General features: G+C 38.3%; 2 protein-coding genes across 16 annotated transcripts in view; one reads left to right on the top strand and one right to left on the bottom strand.

Annotated features, from left to right (window-relative positions):
- The window catches only part of SEC24D (SEC24 homolog D, COPII coat complex component), a 445,620-nt gene that overhangs the window by 292,390 nt on the left and 126,091 nt on the right, over positions 1-27,139 (bottom strand). The window lies entirely within an intron of this gene.
- The window catches only part of SYNPO2 (synaptopodin 2), a 166,538-nt gene that overhangs the window by 130,963 nt on the left and 8,436 nt on the right, over positions 1-27,139 (top strand). For 6 of the 11 annotated variants that reach the window (XM_021100698.2, XM_084973053.1, XM_084973054.1 and 3 more), the window contains one exon: positions 1,021-3,206. In XM_021100698.2, the coding sequence (XP_020956357.2) occupies positions 1,021-3,206 (2,186 nt within the window). The remainder of the gene's footprint in view (positions 1-1,020; positions 3,207-27,139) is intronic. The other 5 variants (XM_021100699.2, XM_084973058.1, XM_084973059.1 and 2 more) reach the window with 1 other exon arrangement.

Here is a 27,139-nt window from a genome sequence, read left to right as displayed (position 1 = left end):
GGAATTTAAACTTATTGGTGAATCATGTTCTTTTATCATTGAATACGTGATTATAATTAGCTGGTGCTATAAACTAATTTGCCACCAATTTCTTATAACAATAATAATAAAATTTAAAAATGTATTTTTGTTATTTTAAAATTGTCAAGCTTTGATTTTACATGACTTAATTTCCTCATCAGCTTTTACCCACAGTTAAAAGGGTCATTAGTCATACAATTTTTAAATTTTCCCATGATTTACACTTATTCTTGCTGCAACTGAAGTAGTAATATATTTCCAAGGTATACATTTACCTATACATTTACAAATTTATCTAGACAATCCTGTAACTAAAATTTCATAAATGTATTCACAATAGTCTTGTATTCTGAATTATTATTTATTCAGTACCTTCATTCATTCAGTTTTTAAAATTTATATTAATTCAGTATCTGTGAGTGCAAAGACTGAGAGAATGTCAAAGTCAAAAGAAAAAAAGAAAACAAATATTTAAACTTATTACATTAAAACATTTAGGTAAATATTTTTTCTTCCCTCTTTTGCTTTTTTTAAATGCTTGGAAACATTGACTTTTTTTTTTTTTTAATGTGGAAATGCAAGGCGTGTCTTAACTTGTTTTCTGAAAATATTATGTCCTTAAATTATTTCTTTTGTAATTTTAATTACATCTTATTAACCAACATTTACTAGCCAGTGTTTATTGTTAAAGTATAAGAATCCATACAGAAACAAATTCTGAAATATATATTCTAATTAACATGGGTATACATGAAAAAATGAAATGAAATACTGTATACACACAAATTATATATATTCTATCATATCATCATATATATTATTATAGAAATATGTATTTTAAAATAAATAAGAAAGAGAAAAGAGTTGGATTGTTTCAAAATTTGGTACCCAATTGTAAACATGTTTTTTCCATATTCATTTTCCCCCAGTCGATTTCTGGGTTGGTATGGAGTCTTACTTGAACTCCTCAACTCAATATAATTTTTATACTTTCCCTAGGGCTCAGAAGGAGTGAAAGCCTATCAGAAAAGCAGGTGAAAGAAGCAAAGTCTAAATGCAAAAGCATTGCCCTCCTTCTAACAGATGCCCCCAACCCCAACTCCAAGGGGGTGTTGATGTTTAAGAAGCGTCGTCGGAGGGCCAGGAAATACACCCTAGTCAGCTACGGGACCGGTGAACTTGAGCGAGAGGCCGACGAGGAGGAGGAAGAAGGGGACAAAGAAGATACATGTGAAGTAGCATTTCTGGGTGCAAGCGAATCAGAGGTAGATGAAGAGTTATTGTCTGATATTGACGACAACACACAAGTTGTGAACTTTGATTGGGATTCTGGACTAGTGGAAATTGAAAAGAAACTGAACAGAGGGGATAAGATGGAGATGTTGCCAGACACCACAGGCAAGGGAGCCCTCATGTTTGCCAAGAGGAGGGAGAGAATGGATCAGATTACAGCCCAAAAAGAGGAGGAAAGGGTGGGTGGAGTGCCAAGCAGAGAACCAAATGCTGCCCAGATGGATGGCTTGAGAACCATGACATCCTACCAAAGGAAGGAAGAAGAATCGGTGAGAGTGCAGAGCTCTGTGAGCAAAAGCTACATTGAGGTGAGCCCAGGTCTTGGCCATATGACTCAACAGAATGGCTTCACCGGGATGTCTGAGACGGCAGATGCTCAGAGAATGACCCCTATGAATAGAACGGCCAAACCCTTCCCAGGGTCTGTGAACCAGCCAGCAACGCCCTTCTCTCCAACCCGAAACATGACAAGTCCCATCGCTGACTTTCCTGCACCTCCACCTTATTCTGCAGTCACACCCCCACCAGAACCCTTCTCTAGGGCAGTGTCAAGTCCAGTAGCTGGCCCAGCACAGCCCCCTCCATGGCCCCAGCCTGTCCCATGGTCCCAACCAGCCTTTTATGATTCATCTGAAAGAATAGCTTCTCGGGATGAAAGGATCGCAGTACCAGCAAAAAGAACAGGAATATTGCAGGAGGCTAAAAGGAGAAGCACAACAAAACCCATGTTCACTTTTAAAGAGCCCAAAGTAAGCCCAAATCCTGAACTCTTGTCACTTCTTCAAAATTCAGAAGGAAAAAAAGGCACTGGAGCTGGAGGTGATTCTGGACCGGAAGAAGACTACCTCAGTTTAGGAGCAGAGGCTTGTAATTTCATGCAAGGCTCCTCTACAAAACAAAAGACCCCACCTCCTGTTGCTCCGAAGCCTGCTGTCAAGTCCTCATCCTCCCAACCAGTAACTCCAGTTTCTCCAGTCTGGTCGCCAGGAGTGGCTCCAACCCAACCTCCTGCCTTTCCCACATCCAGTCCATCACAGGGCACCGTTGTCTCCTCCATCAAAATAGCCCAGCCTTCTTATCCTCCTGCCCGGCCTGCAAGTGCTTTGAACCTGGCTGGTCCCTTCAAAGGACCACAAGCATCAGTAGCCACTCTGAACTACACTCCCAAGCCAGCAGCTCCCACACCAACAGTAAATGCTGCTCATGCTGGTGCAGTGGGACCATCCAATGAGCTTCCCGGAATGAGCGGGAAAGGAGCCCAGCTCTTTGCTAAAAGGCAGTCTAGGATGGAGAAGTATGTGGTGGATTCAGACACGGTGCAAGCTCACGCTGCTCGTGCACAGTCTCCCACTCCATCTCTACCAGCTGGCTGGAAGTACTCCTCCAACGTTCGAGCACCTCCTCCTGTGGCCTACAATCCTATCCATTCCCCTTCCTACCCACTGGCTGCTGTCAAGTCTCAGCCATCAGCCCCGCAGGCCTCTAAAACAAGCAAGAAAAAGGGCAAGAAACCCCTCAATGCTTTGGATGTAATGAAGCACCAACCGTATCAGCTAAATGCGTCCTTGTTTACTTTCCAACCTCCAGATTCAAAGGATGGCCTCCCCCCAAAGGCATCAGTCAAGGTCAGTTCAGTGCCAGGCATGAAGCAAGCTCTTCCTCCTCGGCCAGTGAATGCTGGCTCGCCCACTAATGTGCAAGCCTCGTCCGTGTACTCAGTACCAGCCTATACCTCTCCGCCTTCCTTCTTTGCTGAGGCCACCTCACCAGTCAGTGCCTCCCCAGTGCCTGTGGCCATTCCCACCTCGCCAAAGCAAGAATCAGCCTCACCATCTTACCTTGTAGCACCAAGGCCAAAGTTCTCAGCCAAGAAAAGTGGTGTCACAGTTCAGGTGTGGAAACCATCTGTTGTAGAAGAGTAATCTTGTAGCTGAAGCTGAGTGTCCACTTTGCTTGAAATGAATTGTTTGCAGTGTTACTTGAGTCCCTGAGAATGCCTAGCAAGTCCTCAACTTACTTAATTTCAGATGTCACCTCCCAATCTGGGTCCAAGAAGCAGAATATTTTTACTGAGTCAAAAAATCTAACTCAGATTGACTTAACATATTTATTTTCTTTGCACACTTAAAAATCCGGGAGCACCCCCAAATAGACATGGGCCATTGTATTAAGTAAGCAGGATACTTAGGGTTTATGCTTTAGCCACAAGAAAGGCAGTGATCAGTGTTATCAACATTAGGACATAGTCTTTACATAACATAACAGCTGTGTTCCCGCGGTGAAAAAGGTTCAAATGTAGTGAAAATATAACACATATTGACTGATATTTCCTTTTTAGGTAGTGCTTTATATATATTTCTAATGTTAAGGGATAAGAAATTTATCAAGGACAGGGATCAGTTCTGGTCTGTCAACCTCAGCCACTTGTTTGATGTAGAAGAGAAGGTACTTTGGGGATTGTTGGAATGTACATAGTTTAGTAAGCTAGGTAAGAAAGAGGGAAGTAACAATTACGGAGCACTTATTGTGTACCAGGCTCCTTGCCAGATGTTTTACATATATAAGCTCATTTTAGAAGACTTAAATAAGGTGGGTGGGGCAGAGAAATTATCCTTAGAGATTGAGTACCATCCTCTCTCCCCATTTACTAAAGAAACTAAGTGACAACATCTCCAGTTGCCCATGAAAACCTAAGTTTGTTTTCCTCAGCTGAGGCAAGTGGTAGAGTATAATGGAGTAATGTAAAAAAAGGTGAACAGGCTGCAGATAAAGGTACAAGTAACTATTCTTTTCCCTTGGGAAACCACATGATTTGGGTGTGAAGGGCTACTGACTCCAGAGGCTGATTGCAAAGCATAAGGAACCCCGGATGAGTGGAGACTGTAGGGTGAGGACACCATTATTAGCATCATTTCTGAGTGACCTCACAGATTTTTTTCTTGTGTTTGTTTTGCTTTCTGAAAACTGCTCCTGCTGTTCCTTGCAATTCTATTCTCACACCTTCACTTTATTATTTATATTTGATGGACCAGAAGGATTCAGGCAAGGTTACCTTGTAAATTTGGATTGGTTACACACCATGCAGTCATCCAGCTGGCTCTGAAGTTAATAATGTTACTGACAGTAAACCTGAAGACCTTTATCATATCTATTTTAAGTCCAGGTCTGACCAACCATGGAAAATATTCAACATGAATTAATGTAGAGAACCACAAAGCATTTTTGACAGCTCCAAGGAAAACCATCTACTTGATTCAAGAGATAAACCTAGAGACCTCTCATAAAAGCTTGCCTGGTGTGAGGGTACATGGTACCATTTTCATCCTCTGAAAATATCTGTATTCCTGTTCTTTTTCTGCTGTCACTGTCAATCTGCTATATTTTTCACTATCCTATTAAAATATTATTTTCTTCTTTATCTGTTTAATGTACATATTAAAAAAAAAACTTCCCTGTATGACCTATTCTGACCTAAGTTATTTCTCTGATGTTTCTCTTTTATTGCTTCCAAAACATATGAATTTCTTTTTTTTGTGAGCATTTCCATTTCTCTGTACATTGTAAAACTACAAACAATAGGTATTTCTGTGACATAACAGAGGAGAATTAAGTCAGCTACAGAACAATGGGGTTTATTCTTCTGCTTTTTCTCTGGAAAATCTTCTGTTACCTTTGGTGGCAATTTACCTAGAGCTTAGAACCACAGGATGTAGCTTGGATTCTTATTTGCTTTTTTGGGAAATCAATTAGGAAGATTCATCCAGGATAAAGGAAAAAGCACTCTTTCCATTATATAACACTATTGTTTGTACTGCTTATTCCCTTCAAAGGAAGTCTGTTGAATGCTGGGCATTTTGCATTCTTTTCTAATAGAACAACCAAAAAAAGGCATCTTAAGGTGAAGCAGGAAAGGAGATCATTTTTTATAACTTTACATTCTTAACATAGCATTTAAAGAACAGCATGAATTTGAAGGAAGACAATGGAACATATGGTAGTCAATTTGAGATCACTAGTTCAAAAGTAGCCTAGAATGGTAATCACCCACAAGTATTCCCAGTTGTCCAGTGGTTTGTGGTATGCAAGAATGAGAAGTGCTTTTGGTCCATTTCCCATTGGACAGGTGGCCATCTTAGCAGAGTCACTGTTGCGAATTGATGACTAAAGACACAACTAACATGCTGGGATTGTTGTGGGGTTCCCGAAAAGCTTCTAAGAAACATGTCAGGCACGCAGTCAAAACATCCACAACTTTGACTATGAGCTGGTAGTAGAGGGCCCATCTGAGACTATACAGTCCCAAATTATGGAAAAGGTGTGGGAATCCTCCAAAATTGTATCCACTGCAGAGTCTAATCTTACCCCAAGGGATAGGGGCATGGGAGAGAGAAGGCACCCTGGAGAAAGAGGGATTTCTTTGCCTCTTCTTTTGAATCAGGGAGCCCCTGGGAACTTATATGCACAATAAGCTATACTACTTTTCAGGTTGGAGTTATGGAAATGATGTCATTGTGGCAGGTGGGAGACTTAGGGCTCATGACTTCAGCTTCCTTCCCACTGGGCACCCTTTGAATTCTGGGTGTTGTTGGCTTTGTTGTGGTGGCAGATCTTTGGATTGGTTGGTTGGCTGGTTGAGGTTATGAGGAGGCAGTTTTTGTTTAGTTTTTGCAATCCTGCCTTTTCCCTTGTCCTTTGTTAGCTTAATTTCTAGGCAGAGCACCTATGAAGTCAAGTTTTCATCATCAACAAAATAGCAACAAGTATTTACCTAGAGCTTGTGTTAGGTTATCCCAAGGAATCCACTCCATGGTTTATAGGCACTGACATATAAATAAAATATAATCATAGTCACTGACTTATTGCAGGACCTCATGCAAATTTCTTTCCACCAGTTTCCCCTTAATGATGTCTCAAACCTCTCTTCCTGGAATGTTGTGCCATAGTGAGTATGCACAGCACTAGATATTCTAGGAAGAAAGATACTATGTAAGTGTAACTACACATATTCTTCTCAGTCTTATAGGAGAGCTTATTGATTCATAAAACTAGTAAGACTGTGATTCTGAGCATTGCCACTTTAATCTTAGAACAGTTTTGTTTCTAATATTTCAATAATAAACACTTTCTGCTTTGAGAGAGGAAAAAAATCACACTGTTTCTGCATTAACACATACATTTTTAGGAATATGTTTTATAAGATACATTGGGGTCGTCCTTCTGGAGCATGTAAAAGTTTGTACTTCAAAATATATCTAGTATGATTGTTAATGATAACATGTTTCTCATTTAATCTTCACAAGAAGCAACTCATTTTAACTATAGAAAAACTGATCTCAGTTACAGTAGTTCTTAAAAGTAATCCAGAATTCTTTAACTCTTCTAGACAGGGCTGATCCCTTTCAAAAAGTAGGTTTCCTAGGGCAACTGAATACTATCACATAGCTGAATTCTAGCCTGGCAGCAAGAGTCACATCTAGATGACAAAAACAAATGATTAAAGGGGGGTATGCTAACTTATGTGGGACCATTATTTTGTTAACAGTTACTAGTTTAAAAAAATTCGAGTGCTACTTGCTGCTGACAGGACTATCAAACATTCTGACTTTAGCACTTTCACAGAAGTCTCTTGAAAACATACAAAGACATTTGGCTGTTAGTGTCTGAGTTTGGATTTACTCTTTCAAACAAAAGTCTGTCACTGTGTATCATTTCATCCAGTTATAAATTCAAGAACCTGCAAGTACCCATATTCTAGGGCTGAATTCCTGAAATCCATTGCTCTTTTATATGAGTCACCACCAGCCTGGCAGGAAGGGTATTTGAAGTCATGGTCATCAAAAAGAAGTGATTGTTTTCCGAAAAGCTAAATGCTTAAAATGTTTCCAGAGGGAAGTTGTGGGCTGTGTTCTCATTCCCTCATAGAATCAGAGTTGTTCAGTTTGTTTTAAAAATTGTTAAGGGTTCATGAGAAAGATATGTAAATTCTGAGAGCCAACATTATATTCCCAGAAGCACTCTGCCTTGCTGGCCTCATGTCCCCTTATCACTGGACTCTGGGGGACACAAAGACTCGTGTAACACTTCAGTGCTTCTGAGTTTGTCAACAAGTATTCTGGGAAAAAGCAGAATTGAATTCTTCTCTAGACTTCCCACCAGGATTGGCCAAAGGCCATAAAACAAGCTAGTAAATTCCCACAGGACCTAAACACCAGGCAAAATTGCTAAAAGAGACCAGTCTGAATAAAAAGTAAATAAATAGAAAAATTATAGGACATCCTATGGAGCATCCGGCCAATACAATACAGAAGCCCCCAAATCAGACTATCCTTTCCTTAATTTTAATAGGTTCAGCCAGTTTCTTACATTAAAAGAAATTTTTCTAAGGTATGTATATTTGTATACTAAATTATCATTTGGCACTTGATAATCATAGAACTTACTACTCAGAGGCAACTGAATAAAGAGAAATTTAATTTAAAAATATCAAATTCTAACACAACTATCCTCCAATATAAAATAAAAATTAAATTAAAAAAATACATCAAATCCTGTCAGATACTTCTCAGACTCCTGATATTTAGCAGAGTTTTGCCAGCTAATAAAGTGTTTCTCAAGTATAAAAAGAAAAAAGATCTCTATAGGGTCGTATAGTTTAAATAATCATTTGTTAGTGATACACAGAATTTCTTAAGTTTTCATTCTAAATGGTTCTAAATATAAAGTTCCTCATGTTTACCTCTCTTTATACCTCATTCTTGATATGTTTATCTAAATTATGTGTGCTTTATGACTGGTGAAATACATATTCATAGTCCCTAATAAAAATAATCACAAGCACCTACTTTCCAGACTACCCTTCTTCTTCTACCCAATAATAATAATAACACTTAAAATAACATTTACACCCTGGAGGACTCCAGCTTTCATAGCCCTGACTTCTTGAGCACCTTGATAACTATTAGTAGTTGTTCATGGAAACAAACAAAGAATTGCAGTTAGCTCTAAGTTGAAAAGAAATTCACATTTTAGGAATAAACAGAAAACTTTTCTTCTTGGAAGTAAATATCAAAGAGCAAAAGTATTTTGGTTTTTCAGGAATCATTTTAGAAGTCAGGGAGAATCTTTGATATCTTTATTTAGTGAAATAAACTGTTTTCAAGACCACCCAAAGGCTCCGAGTCAAGATTATGGTCCTAGTCAGGCTGACATGGCCATGTGAGGATGGAATCTGTGGCAACCTTTCAAACAACCTCATGAAATCTAAGGAGAAGGCAGGAGGTAGGGTGGGTGGTTGAGGTATTCAGTTTCTACTAAAAGCCACTAATGGTTTTAAATACTTTCCATAAATTATAACAATAGCTGACATTAATGGAGCACAAACTTTGAGCCCTGAATTGTGCCAAGTATCTTCATAGATTATCTCTCTTTTTTAAAATGATGATAACATTATATTAGTTTTAGGTGTACAATGTAATGATTTGATACTAGTATATATTACAAATTGACTTCACAAGTGTAGTTAACATCCATTATCACACATAGTTACACATTTTTTTTTTCTTACAATGAGAACTTTTAAGATCTACTCTCTTAGCAACTTTCAAATATACAGTTTGGTATTGTTAACTATAGTCACCATGCTATACATTTCCCAGGACTTATTTATCTTATAACCAGAAGCTTGTACTTTTGACCACTTTCACTCATTTTGCCCACCCCCCCACGACTCCTCTGGCAACTACCATAGATTATCTTTTTTTATCAGTAGTCCTTGTGAGATAGGTACCATCATTCTCCTCAGTTTATAGGTTATAGATGGGATTCTGAGGTACAAAGAGGCTGTATATCTTGCCCAAGATCACACAGTGACCTTGGATTAAGCAGCAGACCTTGGATTGGGTCTAGACCTATGACCTTAACTAATTATACTATGATTTCATTTACTTCTCAGAATTACCCTGAAAGTGAGGTATTATTATTTCCATTTTGCAGATGAGATATCTGAAGCTCAGAGAGGCTAACCAACTTGTCTGACAATCACTAAGCTTTTAAGTAGTGGGCTAGGGTTAGACATACATATTTATCTGACGCCCAAGCCCAGGCTTTCCCTTCAGTACCATGTGGTTTTCACAGTCTCATTATACCCCAGAATCCCATTACTTGAGTCCTGTTAATTGTTTGTTCACCAAACTATCCACCAAGAGCCTACTCTGCATCTCATTAATGGATGGTTTTGACCATACTGAGTGACATTAGAAAGGATCCCACCATTTTCATAAGATTGCTCATAAAATCAGATGCTATGTTAGTATGTTGGAAATGAAAACCAGTCTCTGAGAAAGCACCTGTATTAATAAATAGAAATTGTGGCTTTATCAGTAATTATGTGTGAGTTCCCCCAACTTCTTTCATTTTCTTATTTCAGGGTGAAAAGGGGATATTCGTGGGCTGGGTGTGGGAAGGAATGTCATTAAAAAAAAAAAAAATCAAAGGCGCTACATAAAAGGAAGTTCTCCCCTTGGCTTCATGCCTTTCTGACTAAAAGTAATTCTGAGAACTTTCTTATCAAGTAGTGAATGAGCACTCAGCTTGACTTGCTACTAAACCAATAACTTGAGCTATTTCCATAAGAATAATTCTAAACAGAATAATGCTAAGTCACAAGTTTTCAGTGTTTCAAAATACATCCAAAAAGTAGTCATCATTTGAATTTTTAAAGTCTCTCCTGGATGATCTAGCATTCACCCTGGACATGAATGAGGCAGCAAACCTTTGCTGCTGCAGTGTTTTCAGTGGAAGGTTTCTCAACAAGTATTTATGTCAAAAACTCCCTAGAAAGGAAATTTTTATATCCTATGCACTTTCGGTAGTTTTGCTCCCCTCTTAAACTATGTCTCATTGTCATTTTAAAAACATCTCCTGAGGAAATAGTGTAATGGATTCTAAACATAGGTTTGAATATTCTCATCACTAACCTCAAAGAAAGTAGATGTGAACTTCTAAGTCAATTTTAAAAACCTCTTATATTTGCAGAGCTTCACTGCCTTAATTTAAAAATCGTAGAGCCACTTATAAAGTGATCATTATGAGGGCTTACTATGTGCTATGTGCCATTCTAAATACTTAACAAAAGTTAACGTTTTTAGGCATCACAAAATGACTAGTGTGTGAAGCATATTATCATTCTACTTTACAGATGAGAAAATAAAATCAAGGAACTTGTCTAAAGTGATGGGCCTAAAACTCAAGACCCAACAGTCAGCCTCCAAAGCCATTCTCTAATCACAAGGTTACACACCTTTCTTGATGACAAGAAGACAAGGGTCACATATGAAAGGAATTGCCCATCAGAGGCAGTCAGTTTTAACCTGTTTCAGAAATAACTCAAAAGTTACTTTAAGCCTTCTAAATCAAAGTATGAAATGTTGGAAAAGCTTTTTATAACTTTGGTAGCCCCAAATGATAGACACTCTTAAACAGGTGGAAGGGAAGGGAGAAAGGCTGTTGTCTTTATTTCTGTTAGCCTATTTGCTTTTAACTCAAATGATAGGGCGAGGCCTAACATTTTGCTAGTTACTTACCGTTGAAGGAATATCTGTAATGTATTAGAGCAAGTTCCTCAACACCCACTTTGAGCTGTCATATATTACTATAGCTGTGCTAATTTATACCAGGTAAATTAAGGAAAAAAAGAATAGTGATGAGAAACTCCTCAAATTTTAGTAACAACAATAGGGAAAAATTGTTCCCTCAAATATTTAAATTAAAAAAAAAGTCATCATTGGATTTAGGGAAAGCAAAATGTAACCATTTCTTAAATGGAATCAACCCATGACTGGATTCCACATAAACACCAAGCCTACAGAGGCATCATTTTGCAGTGGGTAAGTGTGTGGACTTGGGTCAAATGCCTACAGCTGAATTCCAAGCTGCCTCTTGCCAACAGGGAGATTTTAGGCAAATAATTCAGCCTTTCTGTGTCTCAGTACTCTCTGCTGGGAAATGGAGAGAATAACAGGCATACCTCACAAATTGTGAAGATTAAAACAAACCAATATGTGTTATGTGTATAGAACAGTGCCTGGCATATAGAAAGCATTCACCATATATTAGCTATTAATATTCTTGTAAAGGGCATCCAATAAACAATAGCTCTATTTCAAAAGCAATAATTAAACAAGTTCTTTTGTTTTTTTTCTGTTAATATGAATTCCAATTTAAAGTATCTAACAGAACTAAAATAGAAAAAGCAGAAGCAGTATCTGAACAAATCTCATATTGACATGAGGAATAATCTATCCCCAGGAGTCTTTTTTGCTGAGAGATCTTTGTTTCTCCTCTACTGTTTCTTCTTACTGAAGTTTATATGTCTATATTCCTCTATATTCAGCCTGTTGGTCAATTTTCTTTTTTGTCTCCATCTATTGTACTAGCATTATTGGAGTGGTATACAAAAATGAGACGGGGTTCAAAAAGACTGGTAAAAAGTGTTTTTAAAAAAATTTTCAGACTCTACTACAAAGGGACAATGTTCAATTCAAAGTACCGATATTAAAGAGAACGAGTGTGGTATTCTTAGCAATATAGAAAGAATTCTTATAGAAAATGCTTATAAATGAAATATATTCTCCAAATAGGATAGTTGGTATCCTGAGCAAGGTTGTAGTAAGATAATTGAAGCTTTTCTAGGCCTAGCACACAGAAAGTGGAACAGTTGGCAACCCAATCCTTAAGGCTACCCATATTCAGGCCTGCAACAGTTGGGGCTCTGACAGAACCTGGCTGGCCTCTGATGGCACAGCAGACAGCTGTTCTTATCCCTCCTCCCCAACACCATCCCAGGACAAAGGGTCAGCAACCTGGCCCTTTTAGAGTAATGGATCCCCTTTCCTGAGAAGCATGATCAGTTTCTACAACCAGAAAAGAGTGAAACCTCTGTCTGAACAGAGCAAACTCTCAGCTTGAAGGGCAAATGATGAAAAACATTTCTCAGAAGCTGAGTGACTGATGTAGGGAGGAACCTAAAATTCCAGCTGCCCTTCAAACCCAGGGAATTTTTGTGGGTTTTCTGGTACTTCTAGAATCCTCTGAGTCAGAAGCAGAAATTAGGACTGATTGTGAAGAAAGAAAAAATCACAACACATTGAGATTCTGAAAATTTTATCAGAATTCAAAATTGCCTTTGTTTCAAATACAGTTAAATTTATTTAGTTCAGTTTTCCTTTTGTGACATTTAATTACATTTTTTTCTTAAAAAGAAAAAAACTAGGTCTCTTTCTTGCATTGCATTAGTTCTTTCTGCTAGCATAACTCAGATTGATAAAGAAGTGTTCACAAAACCATCCTCTAGAGCTAAAAATCACTAAGGAAAAGGCTGGACTGATATAAATAAAATGCTAATTAAAGGATCATACAAACCCTACACAATAAGTTTGTTTTTTAATCATACTTATAGTTTATTGACGGTCTGGACCACTGGACTACTTTTTTTTTTTTTTTTTTAATAGCGGTACCCTCAGTATATGGAAGCTCTTGGGCCAGAGTTGAATTGGAGTTGTGGCTGCTGGCATACCCCACAGCCACAGCAATGCCAGATCCGAGCCGTATCTGTGATCTACACCATAAGGTTGGAGCAACACTGGATGGTTAACCCACTGAATGGGGCCAGGGATTGAACCAGCATCCTCATGGGTAGTAGTCAGGTTCTTAACCCACTGAGCCACAATGAAAACTCCTGGACTACTTGTTAATGCTTATCAGTGATGTCAATTATATTCCTTCATGTAAATTTAATAGGAGCTAAATAGATTTTGAATTCTACATTATAAAATATCCAACAAAATGTTACAATCCATTTCAGGTGGTATTACTGAAATAAAGAGCAAAGCAAAATATATCACTTAGAACTTTTGATTTAAAATTTAACACTTCAATTCACTAACTAATGTTATTGCCTTTATATACAGGGATTTAGTGTTAGCAAACTATTGCCCTCAGAGTATCCTAACATATAGTTTTCCAACTTTTGGTCCCAAGGGAAAATTGATTCCCCTTTCCCCAGGGAAATTCTGATTTAGTAGCTCTGGGTGGGGCCCAGGAATTTGTTTTTTATATATATACCCCGGGTGATTCTGATATCAATGGTTGTGAACTGCACTTTGAAAACAACTTTCTAACACACAAAACACTGAAGTCAGGAGTTCCCTTGTGGCACAGTGGGTTAAGGATCTGGTGTTGTCACTGTAGTAGCTAGATTGCTGCTGTGGCATGGGATCGATCCCTGGCCCAGGAACTTCCACATGTGGTGGACGTGGCCAAAAAAACAAAAAACACTGAAGTAGACTTTATTCTTTAAAACTCATGAATAGTTTTCCAGTTCATCCAATCAGGGACAGCCAGAATTGTAAACAGCACCTGCTTTCAAATGCTCTTGATGCCCTGTCTGAAGGAACAGGCCCTGAAGCGCTGATGTTGATGACTTTATTCTAGGGGCCCAGGAGGTGGCAGCAAACTCTCTTCCTGATCAGAGTGCGTCACAGGCAGCCATTCTAAAAACGTGTTGCAAATAATTTGCTTTAAACAGTCTTCTAAATTTGTTTTTTAAATAGAAGAATAAAGAGGACTTTGAGATGTGATTTTATCTGGCCCTCTGCTTCTAATCAAGGCTGAGAATAAATATTTCTAGGTATAGAATGATACAATTTTATCATCTAGAGACTGTACAAAATTCTTTGGCTGATTTTTCTTATCTCTGGGGAAAGGGATTGTATGACTTCCCTTGGCCGTAGGGCGGTAGAGTCTCTTATCTCCAATCAAAAATGTTCTTACTAATAACAAACTGAAATCTCTCTGGCAGTAATGAAAACATTTTTATTTTGGGATCTAGACTAAAGGAGAATTTTGAAGCACTTTGAATGCTAATTAGCTTTTTTAAAATGAAAACAAATATGATTGTAAAATCCTCAAAACATTTATGGAGCACAGGGAAATATCCCAGTACTTTTGTTTGAACTTCACATTTAAATGAACGAATGGTGTGGTGGATTGACAAAATCAGTCAGAGGCTGCTTAAACCTTAGAGGCTGCTTAAACAGAACAAAGGGAGAGGTGGACCCACTGAGTACAGCTTTGATCCCATTGAGAGTATTGTTTTCAGGCCTTTGATGCACTAAAGTTTATTTCTAAAACAAAAAGGATGGTGAGGTGTCTGGAGGTTCTGTAAGAGGAGATATGTTTGTACATTTACCAGTGGGAGGAGGTAGAAGAGCTGGATATTTGAGGAAGTTTGATATGGATGAGAGATTAAAGGTCTTCATTGGTGAAAAAGAAAAACAGGACTAATGAATGGCAGTTACAAGATAGTAAATTTCAGTTTAACTTAAGAAAGCTTCAACAACTTGGGGGAAGGGATAGAGAAAGAACTAACATACATATTAGAAATTTCAAATGTGTTAAGGGCCTTAATACATGTATTTAATTCACACAACTTTATTCCAGCAAGTTCTCCTGTCCTCAGTCATGAGGGGCTCACTATCTCCTATCCAAAGCTCCCAGGTACAGCAATAGGAGAGGGGAAGGGAGGAGAGAAAAAGAAGATGACTCAGTGCTAGATGGAGGGAACTCTGCTCTGTATGGTTACTTGGTCCTTGCCATAACTTCAGGCAAAATCGGCTGCAGGTTGTCAGGCCAAGGCTGTGGTAAGGAGTGGGTAGTCAACAACTGTGGTTGGCAATGTAGATGAATTGTGCCACTCCGCCACTAAATTATCCTCATTTTTTCTAATTGATAAGGAATCTAAAGCTCAGAGAGCTTAAGAAATTGCCCAGAATCACCCAGCCAGTAAGGTGGCAGACTCACCAGGAGAATCCAGGTTTATCTGTTTTCACATCCTGTGCTTTTCCACTGCAATGCCTATCAGGTGTGTTGTAGAAGGAACTCTCGAACCTCATGCAAGCTCGATTGCAGGATCTCTAAAATTTTTTCCATCTCTAAGATTTTATAATTCTATATATAAATAGCTCCTTAAAAACATTTGGGTTTTTAAGTTTCATGAGTATTTTGATGTAGTTCAATGCTTTGAAAAATCAGGGCCAGATTGGGAGCTCCCATAGTGGTCCAAGGGAAATGAATCTGACTAGCATCCATGAGGATGCAGGTTCGATCCCTGGCCTCGATCACTGGGTTAGGGATCCAGCGTTGCCATGAGCTGTGGTGTAGATCACAAACATGGCTCGGATCCAGCGTTGTTGTGGCCGTGGTGTAGGCTGGCAGCTGCAGCAGCTCCAATTTGACCCCTAGCCTGGGAACTTCCATATGCCACGGCCCTAAAAAGACAAAAAACACCCCCCCCCAAAAAAAAAAAAAAAAAAAAAAAACAGGGTCAGTTTAAAAGCTCACAAGACAAAATTTGTTCCTTATTATTTTAATTTCCAGAATATTTGAAGAAAGGAAGAGTATCTTAAAATTAAATTTTTTTTTTTAGGGCCACACCTGCAGCATATGGAAGTTCCCATGCTAGGGGATGAATCAGAGCTCCTACAGCTGCCGGCCTATACCACAGCTACAGCAATGCCGAATCCAAGCTGTGTCTGTCAACCTACACCACAGCTCATGGCAATGCCAGATTCTTAACCCACTGGGCAAGGCGAGGAATTGAACCTGCATCCTCATGGGTACTAGTTGGGTTCCTAACCCGATGAGCCACAACAGGAAATCCTGCAGAACTTAGGAGGTTAGAGAATAATTTTTCTTTCCTTAAAGCCCTGGCTAGAGGATTTGCTTTGGTTCCAATGTCTGTAAAGTGTGATTATAATTCTTGGTATCCTCACACACAGTGCGTCCTGAAAATGGAGAGCACTGTGAAATTTGGAGACACCTTTAGTCCTGGGGCAGCCATCAGGCACCCTGAAGTAAGAAAAGGGCTTGCAGTGCTGCAAAGCAGAACTTTTACTGCCCCTTGCTTATGGTTTCACCTGATTCACTATATCTCCATCATGTTAAAATGCACATATTCCATTTTATAAAATTATGTCCCAGGTATTGTGCATTCATACAAAAAGCAAGCTTTTACAAAGAACCATTTTGTATTTATCTTCTTTACTTTCACTATTCAACCTTTATTTTGTTTGTCATTTTTCTTTCCAACTTCTATAATGTTCTACCCACTGTCAACCATGGTCAAAACCAAAATCCTACTTTGTGAATAATGCATAGATGTTTAATTATCAGTGTATTGTGGAGATGCACTATATTGTCAGACTTCATTTTGTCTCATCTAGACCACATCTTTTGCAAAGAAAAAAAAATGTACTGGTTTAGACAAGTAATTGTAACATTAAAGTTGCATTTCATGTGGGAGGATTTGACTCACAGAGAGAAACTGTGAGAGCTGCTCCCCCAACTCCCATTCCCCTCAGGCCCTTTATTTTTTATTTTTATTTTTTTGTCTTTTTTTTTAGGGCTGCACCTGAGGCATATGGAAGTTCTCAGACTAGGGGTCAAATCAGAGCTACAGCTGCCGACCTATGACAAAGCCACAGCGATGCCGGATCTGAGCAGCGTCTGTGACCTACACCACAGCTCACAGCAACACCAGATCCTTAACCCGCTGAGTGAGGCCAGGAATCGAACCCGTGTCTTTATGGATATTAGTTGGGTTTGTTACCCCTGACCCACAACAGGAACTCAACCCTTCAGGCCCTTTAAATGAAAGAATTGGGAAATAAGTTTCCTCCCAGCTAAAACACACAAAAGCTTTAGCCTAGGCCACTAGGTGTGTGATTCTAGCTGGTCAATGATTGCTGATCTACTAATTATACTTTAAAAGGAACCTACTAGAAGTCCCTTCATGGCTCAGTGGTAAAGAACCTTACCAGTATCCATGAGGACGTGGGTTCCATCCCTAGCCTTGCTCAGTGGGTTAAGGATCCGGTGTTGCCAGGAGCTATGGGCTAGGTTGAAGATGCAGCTGGGATCCAGTGTTGCTGTGGCTGTGGCTGTGGGGCCAGCAGCTACAGCTCCAATTGGACCGCTAGCCTGGGAACTTCCATATGCCATGGGTCCAGCCCTAAAAAAAAGGCTAAATAAAAGTGGGACTTTTCTCCATTAGATTTACCAATACTGAGAGAAGCGAGATTAAGAACAAGAGTAAAACAAGGAAACAACCATTCACTGGAAAATCTGCACACTACTATCAGAAAAAGTCTCATAATATTTAAGAAATAGATCAAAACAGATTGGAGAGGAGCTTTTTGACTGGTATAAGTAAAGAATCTTTTATAGTCTTTTTTTTTTTTTTTGTCTTTTCTAGGGCCACACCCGAGGCATATGGAGGTTCCCAGGCTAGAGGTCTAATTGGAGCTGTAGCTGAGAGCCTACACCACAGCAATGCAAGATCCAAGCCGCATCTGCAGCCTACACCACAGCTCATGGCAATGCTGGATCCTTAACTCACTGAGAGAGGCCAGGGATCGAACCTGTAACCTCATAGTTCCTAGTCAGATTTGTTAACCACTGAGCCACAATGGGAACTCCTAAGGAAGGAATCTTTTTACAAATAGATTAGCACTTGTAACATTTTTTTTCCTACCCCTTCTTCAGCATTTTTCTTTTTTTTTTTTTTTTTATGGATAGTTGCTTAAGAACTTCAGACGTATATATTACTGAATGATCTCTTAATCTCAAATGTGTATTTATGAAGGCCTAGACATGTTAGTACCTCCAGAAGAATTTATCATTCATTTTAGGCTTAGGAGGGTTGGAAGCCATCCAAAGTGGCTTAGAGGGTTGAACTGTTTGGTGCTAATTTATAAGGCTTTTGTTAATTTATCTATGCATTTGCATGAATCAATACTGAAAGTGAAACAATTGTTTAACAATTGGATAGTCAATAACTACCTATCTCTATATCAAAATGACAGTGAACTTGGGGATGAGGCATGGTTAGGGAAATAATAAGAAATGAGGTCCTTTGAATAAATGAGTGGCACATGTAGCAAAATTTGCTATAGTATTAATATACAATGTTATGTTTAGATAATTACATGTTGCTATTTTATAAGTGCATTAAGAAAGTTAAGCTAATAGGAAAAGCTGTAATAACATCTAATACCAAGAGCGAATTAAATATTTAATTGTGAAAGTTTGATAAGTAGACAAGTATCCTAATACCTTATGAGGCAGCCCCTTGAACAATTAATGGGATTACATGTATACCTGGGATTAGTATTTTCTTTTTCTTTATTTTTATTTAAGTGTAGTTGATTTATAATGTTGTACCAATTTCTGCTGTAGAGCAAAAGGACCCAGTCATACATAAACATACATTCCCTTTCTTATATTATTTTCCATCAGGGTTTATCCCAAGAGACTGAACAGAAGTTCCCTGTGCTATATAGTAAGATCTCATTGGTTATTTATTCTTTTTTTTTTTTTTTTTTTTTAGGGCCATACCCACAGCATATGGAGGTTCCCAGGCTAGGGGTCTAATAGGAGCTGTAGCTGCTCGCCTATGCCAGAGCCACAGCAACGCCAGAACTGAAACCGAGCCGCGTTTGTGACCTAAACCACAGCTCACCACAACGCCAGATCTTTAACCTACTGAGTGAGGCCAGGGATCAAACCCGCAACCTCATGGTTCCTAGTCAGATTCTTTTCCACTGTGCCACAATGGGAACTCCAGGTTATCCATTCTAAATGTAATAGTTTGTATCTACTAACCCCAAACTCTCAGTCTTTGGGATTAGTATTTTCAAGTGAAGTAAATGCTCCCTACTTTGAAGAAATGTACCTGGGACACTTTTGATAAAAGGTAGTTCCATATTTCCTGTTTGCATTTGAAAAGCACACCATCAGGGCTATCACTGTATACTCTGCTCAAATCTACTCTCCTTCTTAGTGGTCTTTTAGCTATTCATTTGAAAAACCATTATTCATTTGAAAATTTCACTTACTTTATGGCATTCTCCTGTCTCTAAAATGAAATGACATACATAAAGTTATTGTGTAAATTCCCTCAAACAAGAAAGATATCATTAAACAAAATTTACCACTTGTACCAGAGAGATATTACAAGGTAATTAAGCAAAACTGTTACCTACTCTGCATGTAAGAAAACAAGTTGGTCATTTCCCAGGGGAAGAGTTATATTTTTTAATTCCTAATTTTAAACATCACTCTGGGGCCATGTTTTCAATGAAGGAAACATAAACATGATTTGGCAGTAATCTTAAGTTTCCCAAGAACAGTAGGTTAAACATTTTCCCTAGAGCCCAGGATATGAATCAAAGGATCTATTTAATAAGTTTAGAAATGTAATGGATAGAAAAATAGTTACAAAGATCAAGAAAATCATTTTCCTCATAATGTAATCTCTGCACTTTTATGAAATAATGTCATGTTATGTACTTATCGATATGTCTCTGTCACTACCACTAACAGCTTGGATTTCTCAGTCTTTTTTTTTTTTTTTTTTTTTTTTAATGTAACTAGGAGTTGTGACAGTAGGATTGCTTAAAAATCTGCCAGCAAGAAATTTAGAGAAAGTTATGCAAAGGGCCTGAGCAAGGTTGTTCAATAGCACCCACACATATCTTAACAGATAAAATTTTCCTCCGAGAAAGCAAAAGCCATTCTACTTGGGAAATAAGTTTGTTCAAGGAATATTAGCTCTACTTCAAAAAGCATGCACATAAGCTATACAAAATCTTCTATTTCTACTTTCCTAGAAGGTAGGGATAAATATACATTCAAGGTAAGTCTTTTTGTGAATGAGTGAGGGAGGAGATGGTTGCCTGAATTTGTTTCAGGAAAGAAAGGTATTTAGACTATTACGGACAGCTAAAGCTGTATCACATAGTTAAACATTTTAAGTGTTTTCTATAATTTATCATAATTAGAATTCTAGTAAGGAATATAGTATAAGCATTAATTTTACACTAATAAAGATGACTCTCCTTTATGAAGTGCTTTCTATATGCCAGGCACTGATAATTTTTCTCTACAAAAACCTCCCACAAGGTCAAAAATGTACTTATTTCATATAAGATCTGCATCCATTATTTTATTGTGAAATTTTCTATAGAAATTGATGATATCTGAACTTTTGCTATCTATTATTCACTGTTTTCTATAGTGGGAATCTATATAACTTTTACTGTAAATCTTTTGAGGAGAAAGAAAACTTTAGAAAATATTTTGAAAAGTGTTTATAAGATTTTATTTTTATGTTCAAATCAATTAGACTTTTATAAAAATATACTTAAATAAGACTTTCACCCAAGAATTATAAAAAATTAAAATAGCAATTCCAGCTATATATATATATATATATAGAACACTGTCTATATTATTAGCAGTATTTTCACATGTTATAATTTTTAGAGTGATATACTTCTTTTCTGAAGATAAAGGAAAGTGAGAAGATAAAAATTGCTGCTGTAGTCATCTCTTTCCACTAACAGATATGCTTTAAAATACATTGTTTAGGTAAAACTTTATCATCTATGGTCTTAATTCTTCAATTTCCCTATACAAACACAAGCTATATGACTTCAGGTTAATTACCTAATTCCTGTGCCATAGTTTTCTTATTCATAGAAATTGGGGAATATAGGATTGTTAAGGAATTAAATTAGTTAATAGACAAAAATGCTTAGAACTAAGCAAAAAAATGCTTAGGAAACTGTAAAAATTCCATACATTTTAGTTATAGTTATCATTGGTTCTAAGATGAAAGGGACCACAGAAATATATGTATGCACAAATTCCTCCCTAACGTTAGTCTTCATGACATTAAACTGAATGTGGTTGTTTTTATTTCTCTATAACAGAAGGTTAAAAAAGATCAAGAAGTCTATACTTTTGTCCATCCAGAGCCACCAGAGAGATGAGGTCAGTGGTGATGTTTCTGGCTTGCCCTGCTGCCTGTGTTCTGATGGGACGAAGTCAGTGGCTGGCACAGCAATATCTGAGGCGTGTGGTGCTAATGCCACTTCAAAGGCAAGGCTCTCTCCTATTTTTATCCTGGGTCAGCAGCCTGCCTATGCAGTTGCCTCTTGAACAAAAGGTTCTGCCAGGTCTCTGACACCTTTTAAGGCCTCACACTCTTCTCACAATAACAAGAATAATCTGTTGTGTGGCATTTGATTTATAAACATAATCTCTACCCATAATCTTGAAATAGTAGCCAGCATTCTTGTCATTTTACAACCAAGGCAAGTATGGCTGGAAGAGGTTGACTCATATGAGTAACAAAAGACAAAGGCAGAACTCCCAGATCAGTGTGGTGTCTAAATTCACATTCTCTCCAATATAACACGCTGGCTTCCACTGTCAGTTACAACCCTTACCCTTTCCCACAAATGGATTTCCTTCAAATATAAAATAAAACTTAAAAAAAAACCTCTATTGTTTTAGAACCAAAATTTTAATCTGATAGTTAATCTAAAATGAATTACGATAGTTAATGGTAAAGTCAAGATGAGAAGCTCTAGCTATAAGACATTATCTCTTATTTTGATGTCTAAGTATGTTTTGCATTCATGGAACTATTTAAGCAATGTATGGTTATTTGGCTACTTTTCTATTCAATAATGTGACTTGTTAGTTCTAGTTGTCTGCACTATTATTGGTGAGCAGAATAATACTGGTGATTCCTGTCAATAGAAACAGACACTCTTCCATTGTTTAGATAAGAGAAAGTTACAACAGAATTTCTAAAAACTCCACTTGATGGAAGATTTAAAATTCACTTGAGGAAGGCAGGCCTCAGGGAATATGAGATAGAGACTAGAACAAAAATGACCTTAAATTCTCCTAATACCCCGACTACTTGATTGTATCTGAATTATCTCAAGGGAGCATTTGTTCTATATTTAGAGATCTCTAGATAAAGGAATTCTATGTCCCTAGGGAGAAATTTCTTACAGTGTTGACCCACTTCCACTGTGAGGAAAATTGCAATTGAAGATTCTTTAGAGCTAGAAGTGCCTTTATAAGATCATTTGGTAGAAAACTGCCATTTCTTCCACCTGCTTGCAGTCTCATAATAAAGAGTAAATTAACTTTGTTTTCTCTTATCCTACTCTAACTCATCCCACCTTCCATTATCTTTTTCTACTTATGCCTTGATTTTTAAATCCTGCAAATATATTTTGGGCTCTCTTTAGGATTCATGTATGATTATCTAAGACTTTCCTTATTTAGGGGAATCAAAGCAGTTTAAAACCTTCATGCTTCTACTGACCTAAGTGCAAATCACTTACTTGAAGTACGTTAAAATCTTCTACCTGTATAGAAAAACTGATCTGTTCACAAATGTTGATTAATACTATCTCTTTTGCCAAACATGTCTTGCTATGCATATTGGCATACATGTATTTGGGGGGATGGGTCTATTTGTGTGAGTTTCTCACCATATGTAACTGACATGTGAGAAGAGCTACATCTTGAGACATGACTAAAAGTTTTGGTGAAGATAGTCAAATTTTCTGATTATGGCAGTCTGGTTTAGAAACTGCCATTCATTCATATCACAAGTACTTACTAAACGTCTACTTCCCAGGCACTGTTCTAGGTCAAGGAATGTTTCAATGAATAAAACAATAATCTTTTATTTATTTATTAAGTTTTTTGGTCATGCCCACAGATATGGAAGTTCCTGGGCCAGGGATCGAAACTGCATCATAGCAGTGACCTAAACCATTGCAGTGACAATGCTGGATCCTTAACCCACTGTGCCATAAGAAAACTCTGAGTAACTCTTTTTATTTATTTATTTAATCTTTTTAGAGCCATACCTGTGGCATATGGAGGTTCCCAGGCTAGGGGTCAAATTAGAGCTGTAGCCACCAGCCTACACCACAGGTCATGGCAACGCCAGATCCTTAACCCACTGAGTGAGGCTAGGGATCAAACCTGCATCCTCATGGATACTAGTTGGGTTCCTTATCACGGAGCCACGACAGGAACTCTGCAATAAGTCTTACTTTAGATGGAACTAAATTCCAGTGGGAAGAATCAGATAAACAAGATAATGTTGTTAATAAATGTTAAATGAAATATTTATTATGTTAGGTAGGCATAAGCATAAAGGGAGAAATAAGGAAGGGAAGGGGTACAGGGAATCTTGAGAAAGAGGGGAAAAGATAGAGAGAGATTTTGAGAACAGGCAAATACTGATCATATGATATTTGAGTGGTGCCTGGAGGGAATGAAGTAAGTTCATGCTGATATCTGGAGTACAGTGTTCCAGGCAGAGAATCTGCAAGCATAAAGGTCTGGAGGCATGAGTATACCTGATCTGTTCAAAGAATAGCAAAGAGGTCAGTGTGGCTGGAGCAAAGTGAGAGGGAGAGAACAGAAAGAGATGAAACCAGACATGTAAGGAGGGGTGAAACCGGCAGAATTTTGTGAGGCCTTGTGGGTCAATGAAAGAACTTTGATTTTCCTGTTTTGAAATGAGAACCATGACAGAGTTTTAAACAGAGGACTAAGTGATACAATCTGACTTAGGTTTTAACACAATAATCTTGGCTGCCATATTGAGAATAGACTAAAGGAGCAAGGGTGGTGAACCAGGGAAACTAATTAGGAGACTATAGCAATAATGCAGGCAAAAGAGTATGGTGGCTTAGCCTGGGATAGCACCAATGGAGGTGGTCAGAAATGATCAGATGTTGGATGTATTTTAAGGCTGACAGTTCAGGTGTGGAGTGTAAGAGATGGAGAGGAGTCAATAATCACTCCAAAGATTTTGACCTGAGCAAATGGAAAACTAGAGAATGCCTGGTGCTTTCTTTTATCCGGGTGCCCCTTCATGGATCTCTGCTTTGTAGAAATTCTAATCAGTGATTTAAAGGGCAAAAGAAATGCCATTTACTCCTGTTGGCTTTTACTGGAATCTGCTTATAGCAAAATACATGTTTGTGCTGAATACTTATTGATCATGTGTGTTTAGAGTTGAAGGATTTGGAATAACATTTGTCAGTTGGAGACACTCTACTATGCACGTGTAGGCAGAATTTTAGTCAGGAGAATTTTTTTTTAGCTTTCAAGGTTTATGGTATTAAATAGTTTGAACTTCAAAACATATATCACATTAAACTTCTTGTCTTCTAGGGCTTCTTTGCATTGCTTTAGAATTCACCTCTTTGTCCTAGATAAACCTCAGATGACCCTTCCTTTTCTTTAAACGTCAAGTGTTTCCTGTCCGTTAAACTGGTTACCAAGGAATCTAACTAAGCTGCTTCATTAACAAGCTGTGCAGATATGTCAACATCTACTGAACATAAAAGATGATTTATGTTAAGTGGAGAATGGCCCCAGCTCCTCTGAGCTTTTCAGTTGACCTGAATGCAGAGCACCTTGAGTCTCATCTTCAGAGAGAGGCAGTACATCTACATGTCATGTCTTCCCTATGCATGGGCATCTACTTGTTCTTGGGACAAATGGCAAGATGCCAGCATTAATGAATCCAAACTTGAGATTTAAATGACCCTTTCAAAAATTTCTAACATCTCATCCCATTTAGTTTGCTTAAATTCAAATCTTTTTTTGAAAAGATATATTTTAAAAGCAGTTTCATTGCAAGTATAGTGTAATAGGTTTTTGATTAAGAATCCTGACATAAGGTTGCCTGGGTTCAAACCACTCCCCCCTCCAGCACTTAGCTTTCTACCCTTGCGGGGGTTATTCTCTTTAAGTCTCACTGTCCTCATCTGGAAAAATGGGATTTAAAAGTGCCTACTTCATAGGACTATTATGAGAATTATATGAAATACTCTACATAAAGCAATTAGTACCTGCCACTTGGCACACAGTAAGTGATCTAATAGTGTTGGTTATTCTTGAAGGCAGAGGTAGGTAAATGCCTCCTTTGTGTTTATCCTTTTGATGGGAACGGGTAACACCAGATGATTCCCGAGTTCAGTGTGAATATCTGAAGCCTTTACTGTTATGCATTATATTGGACCAGCTAAAGACTGACTTGTACTCTCATGGGTTCAGCACTTAAATGGCATACTGCTCTAAGTACACACAGACTGTTACTCTAAAGGCAGTATTAGTTATACCACCAGCCAGATGATAAAGCCCCTCAGTCAGTTTGAATGACTTCTTCATTAGTTTGCTTTTGGTGTTTGTGTTTACATAAGTACATCTGTTTAGAGAGATCAAGAGTTTTTATCTGCACTAGCTTTACCTAACCAAGTAGAGGAAGAAAGATAAAGAAAACTTGAGGGAATGAACACCATGGGTGTTATTTCCCCTTAGTTTGAAAAATGAAGGATAGCATCAGGGTGGTGAAGGTGTTCCAAGAGGGTGGAAGCAACTGGAAATATGTGGAAGACTGGCTGGCTAGGAGTGTAAGTAGATGTATTCTATGTTTTTGAGATCAATGGGGTAAAGTTATGGGAAATAAAACTTGGTTTAATGTAAGGAAGACGTTGTTAACAACTAGAGATTAAAGGCATTCTGAGATGCCCTGGAAATAGATGAGCCCCTTCTCTAGAGCAAGGCCTGGAAATAATTTAACTCAAGACTATTTGAGGTTTCTGGAGAAATTTCTTGAAATTAATTATTAGAAAAAGACAAGGAGTTCCCGTCGTGGCGCAGTGGTTAACGAATCCGACTAGGAACCATGAGGTTGCGGGTTCAATCCCTGCCCTCGCTCAGCGGGTTAAAGATCCAGCATTGCTGTGAGCTGTGGTGTAGGTTGCAGACGCGGCTTGGATCCCGCGTTGCTGTGGCTCTGGCACAGGCCAGTGGCTACAGCTCCGATTAGACCCCTAGCCTGGGAACCTCTATATGCGGCCTTAGAAAAGATTAAAAAAAAAAAAAAAGACATTTCATTCTATTTTTAGTCTATATTTCATTTTAAAAAGAAAAACAAGAGCAAGAATTAAATGCTCTACTGAAAATGATAATGTTATATAGCAGGATATTAAAGTAGAAGTTTTTCTCATGGCCCTCAAATATGACATGCTGTACACTGAAGTGTGATTCCAGATTAAAACACAGACTTTAAAAAGAGAACAGTAGACATGAATGTTCCTGATGTGTTCAGAGAATAGCAAACCACTTCCACAATTCTTGAACCCCTCAGTCAGGTCCGGGTTATTAGAGGGGGTCGGAATCTAGCAAGGAAAGAGGAGGAATTCTGGAATGCTGTAGATCAGTGTTTGTGTTTGGAGCAGATATGGTTGGGGGCCCTGCCCTCTCACTTCCAGCCTTTTGAGAAAAAACATTTTAACGTACCTGCTTAGAGAACCTGATACTAGGTGTTAGCATGAAGATGGATGGGAGGTGGGAGGGGACTGGTGCTGACTCTCTCCCAGGGTATTTGCAGAGTGAGAGATGGGTGGACAAACTGTTTTGGCAAAGAACCAGGAAATTTGCTGCTGTACTCCCAAAAGTAAATGATGTGAGTGTTCCCCATGGACGAGAGCAGGCCAGGAGTAAGGCAGAACTGGATGGGGTTTGTACTGGGGCCTCTCCAAGGGTGCAAACAGACCCTAGCAGCTACAAGCTGTAGGTAGACAGCTTTCTAGGGGGTACAGATTGAGTTATAAGTTAACCACTAGAAAAGAGATGAATTGGCATGAATAAAGGACTACAGACACGATGTCCCCAGTGACAGGAATCTTCAAATATCCCTTGAAAGTTTCCTTCTCTGGGCCTACCTGGCTCTGAGAGTAAAAAGCCAGAATAAGATGTTACCAAATCAAGTAAAAAAATTCCTTCTTCTCTTTTTACATCTCCATCCTTGCACTCTAAACCCAGGGGACTGGAAGTCAGGATTAGCAAACTTGGAGAGGAAAAGGAGGAG

This window comes from Sus scrofa, chromosome 8 (assembly GCF_054392235.1).
Source record: "Sus scrofa isolate SSC_HxYL_T2T_F1_AM1 chromosome 8, Sscrofa_HxYL_maternal_Yorkshire_Landrace_v2.0, whole genome shotgun sequence".
NCBI lineage: Eukaryota > Metazoa > Chordata > Mammalia > Artiodactyla > Suidae > Sus > Sus scrofa.
Note: the sequence above shows the minus strand (reverse complement) of the source record. Positions and strands in the feature narration are given on the sequence as shown.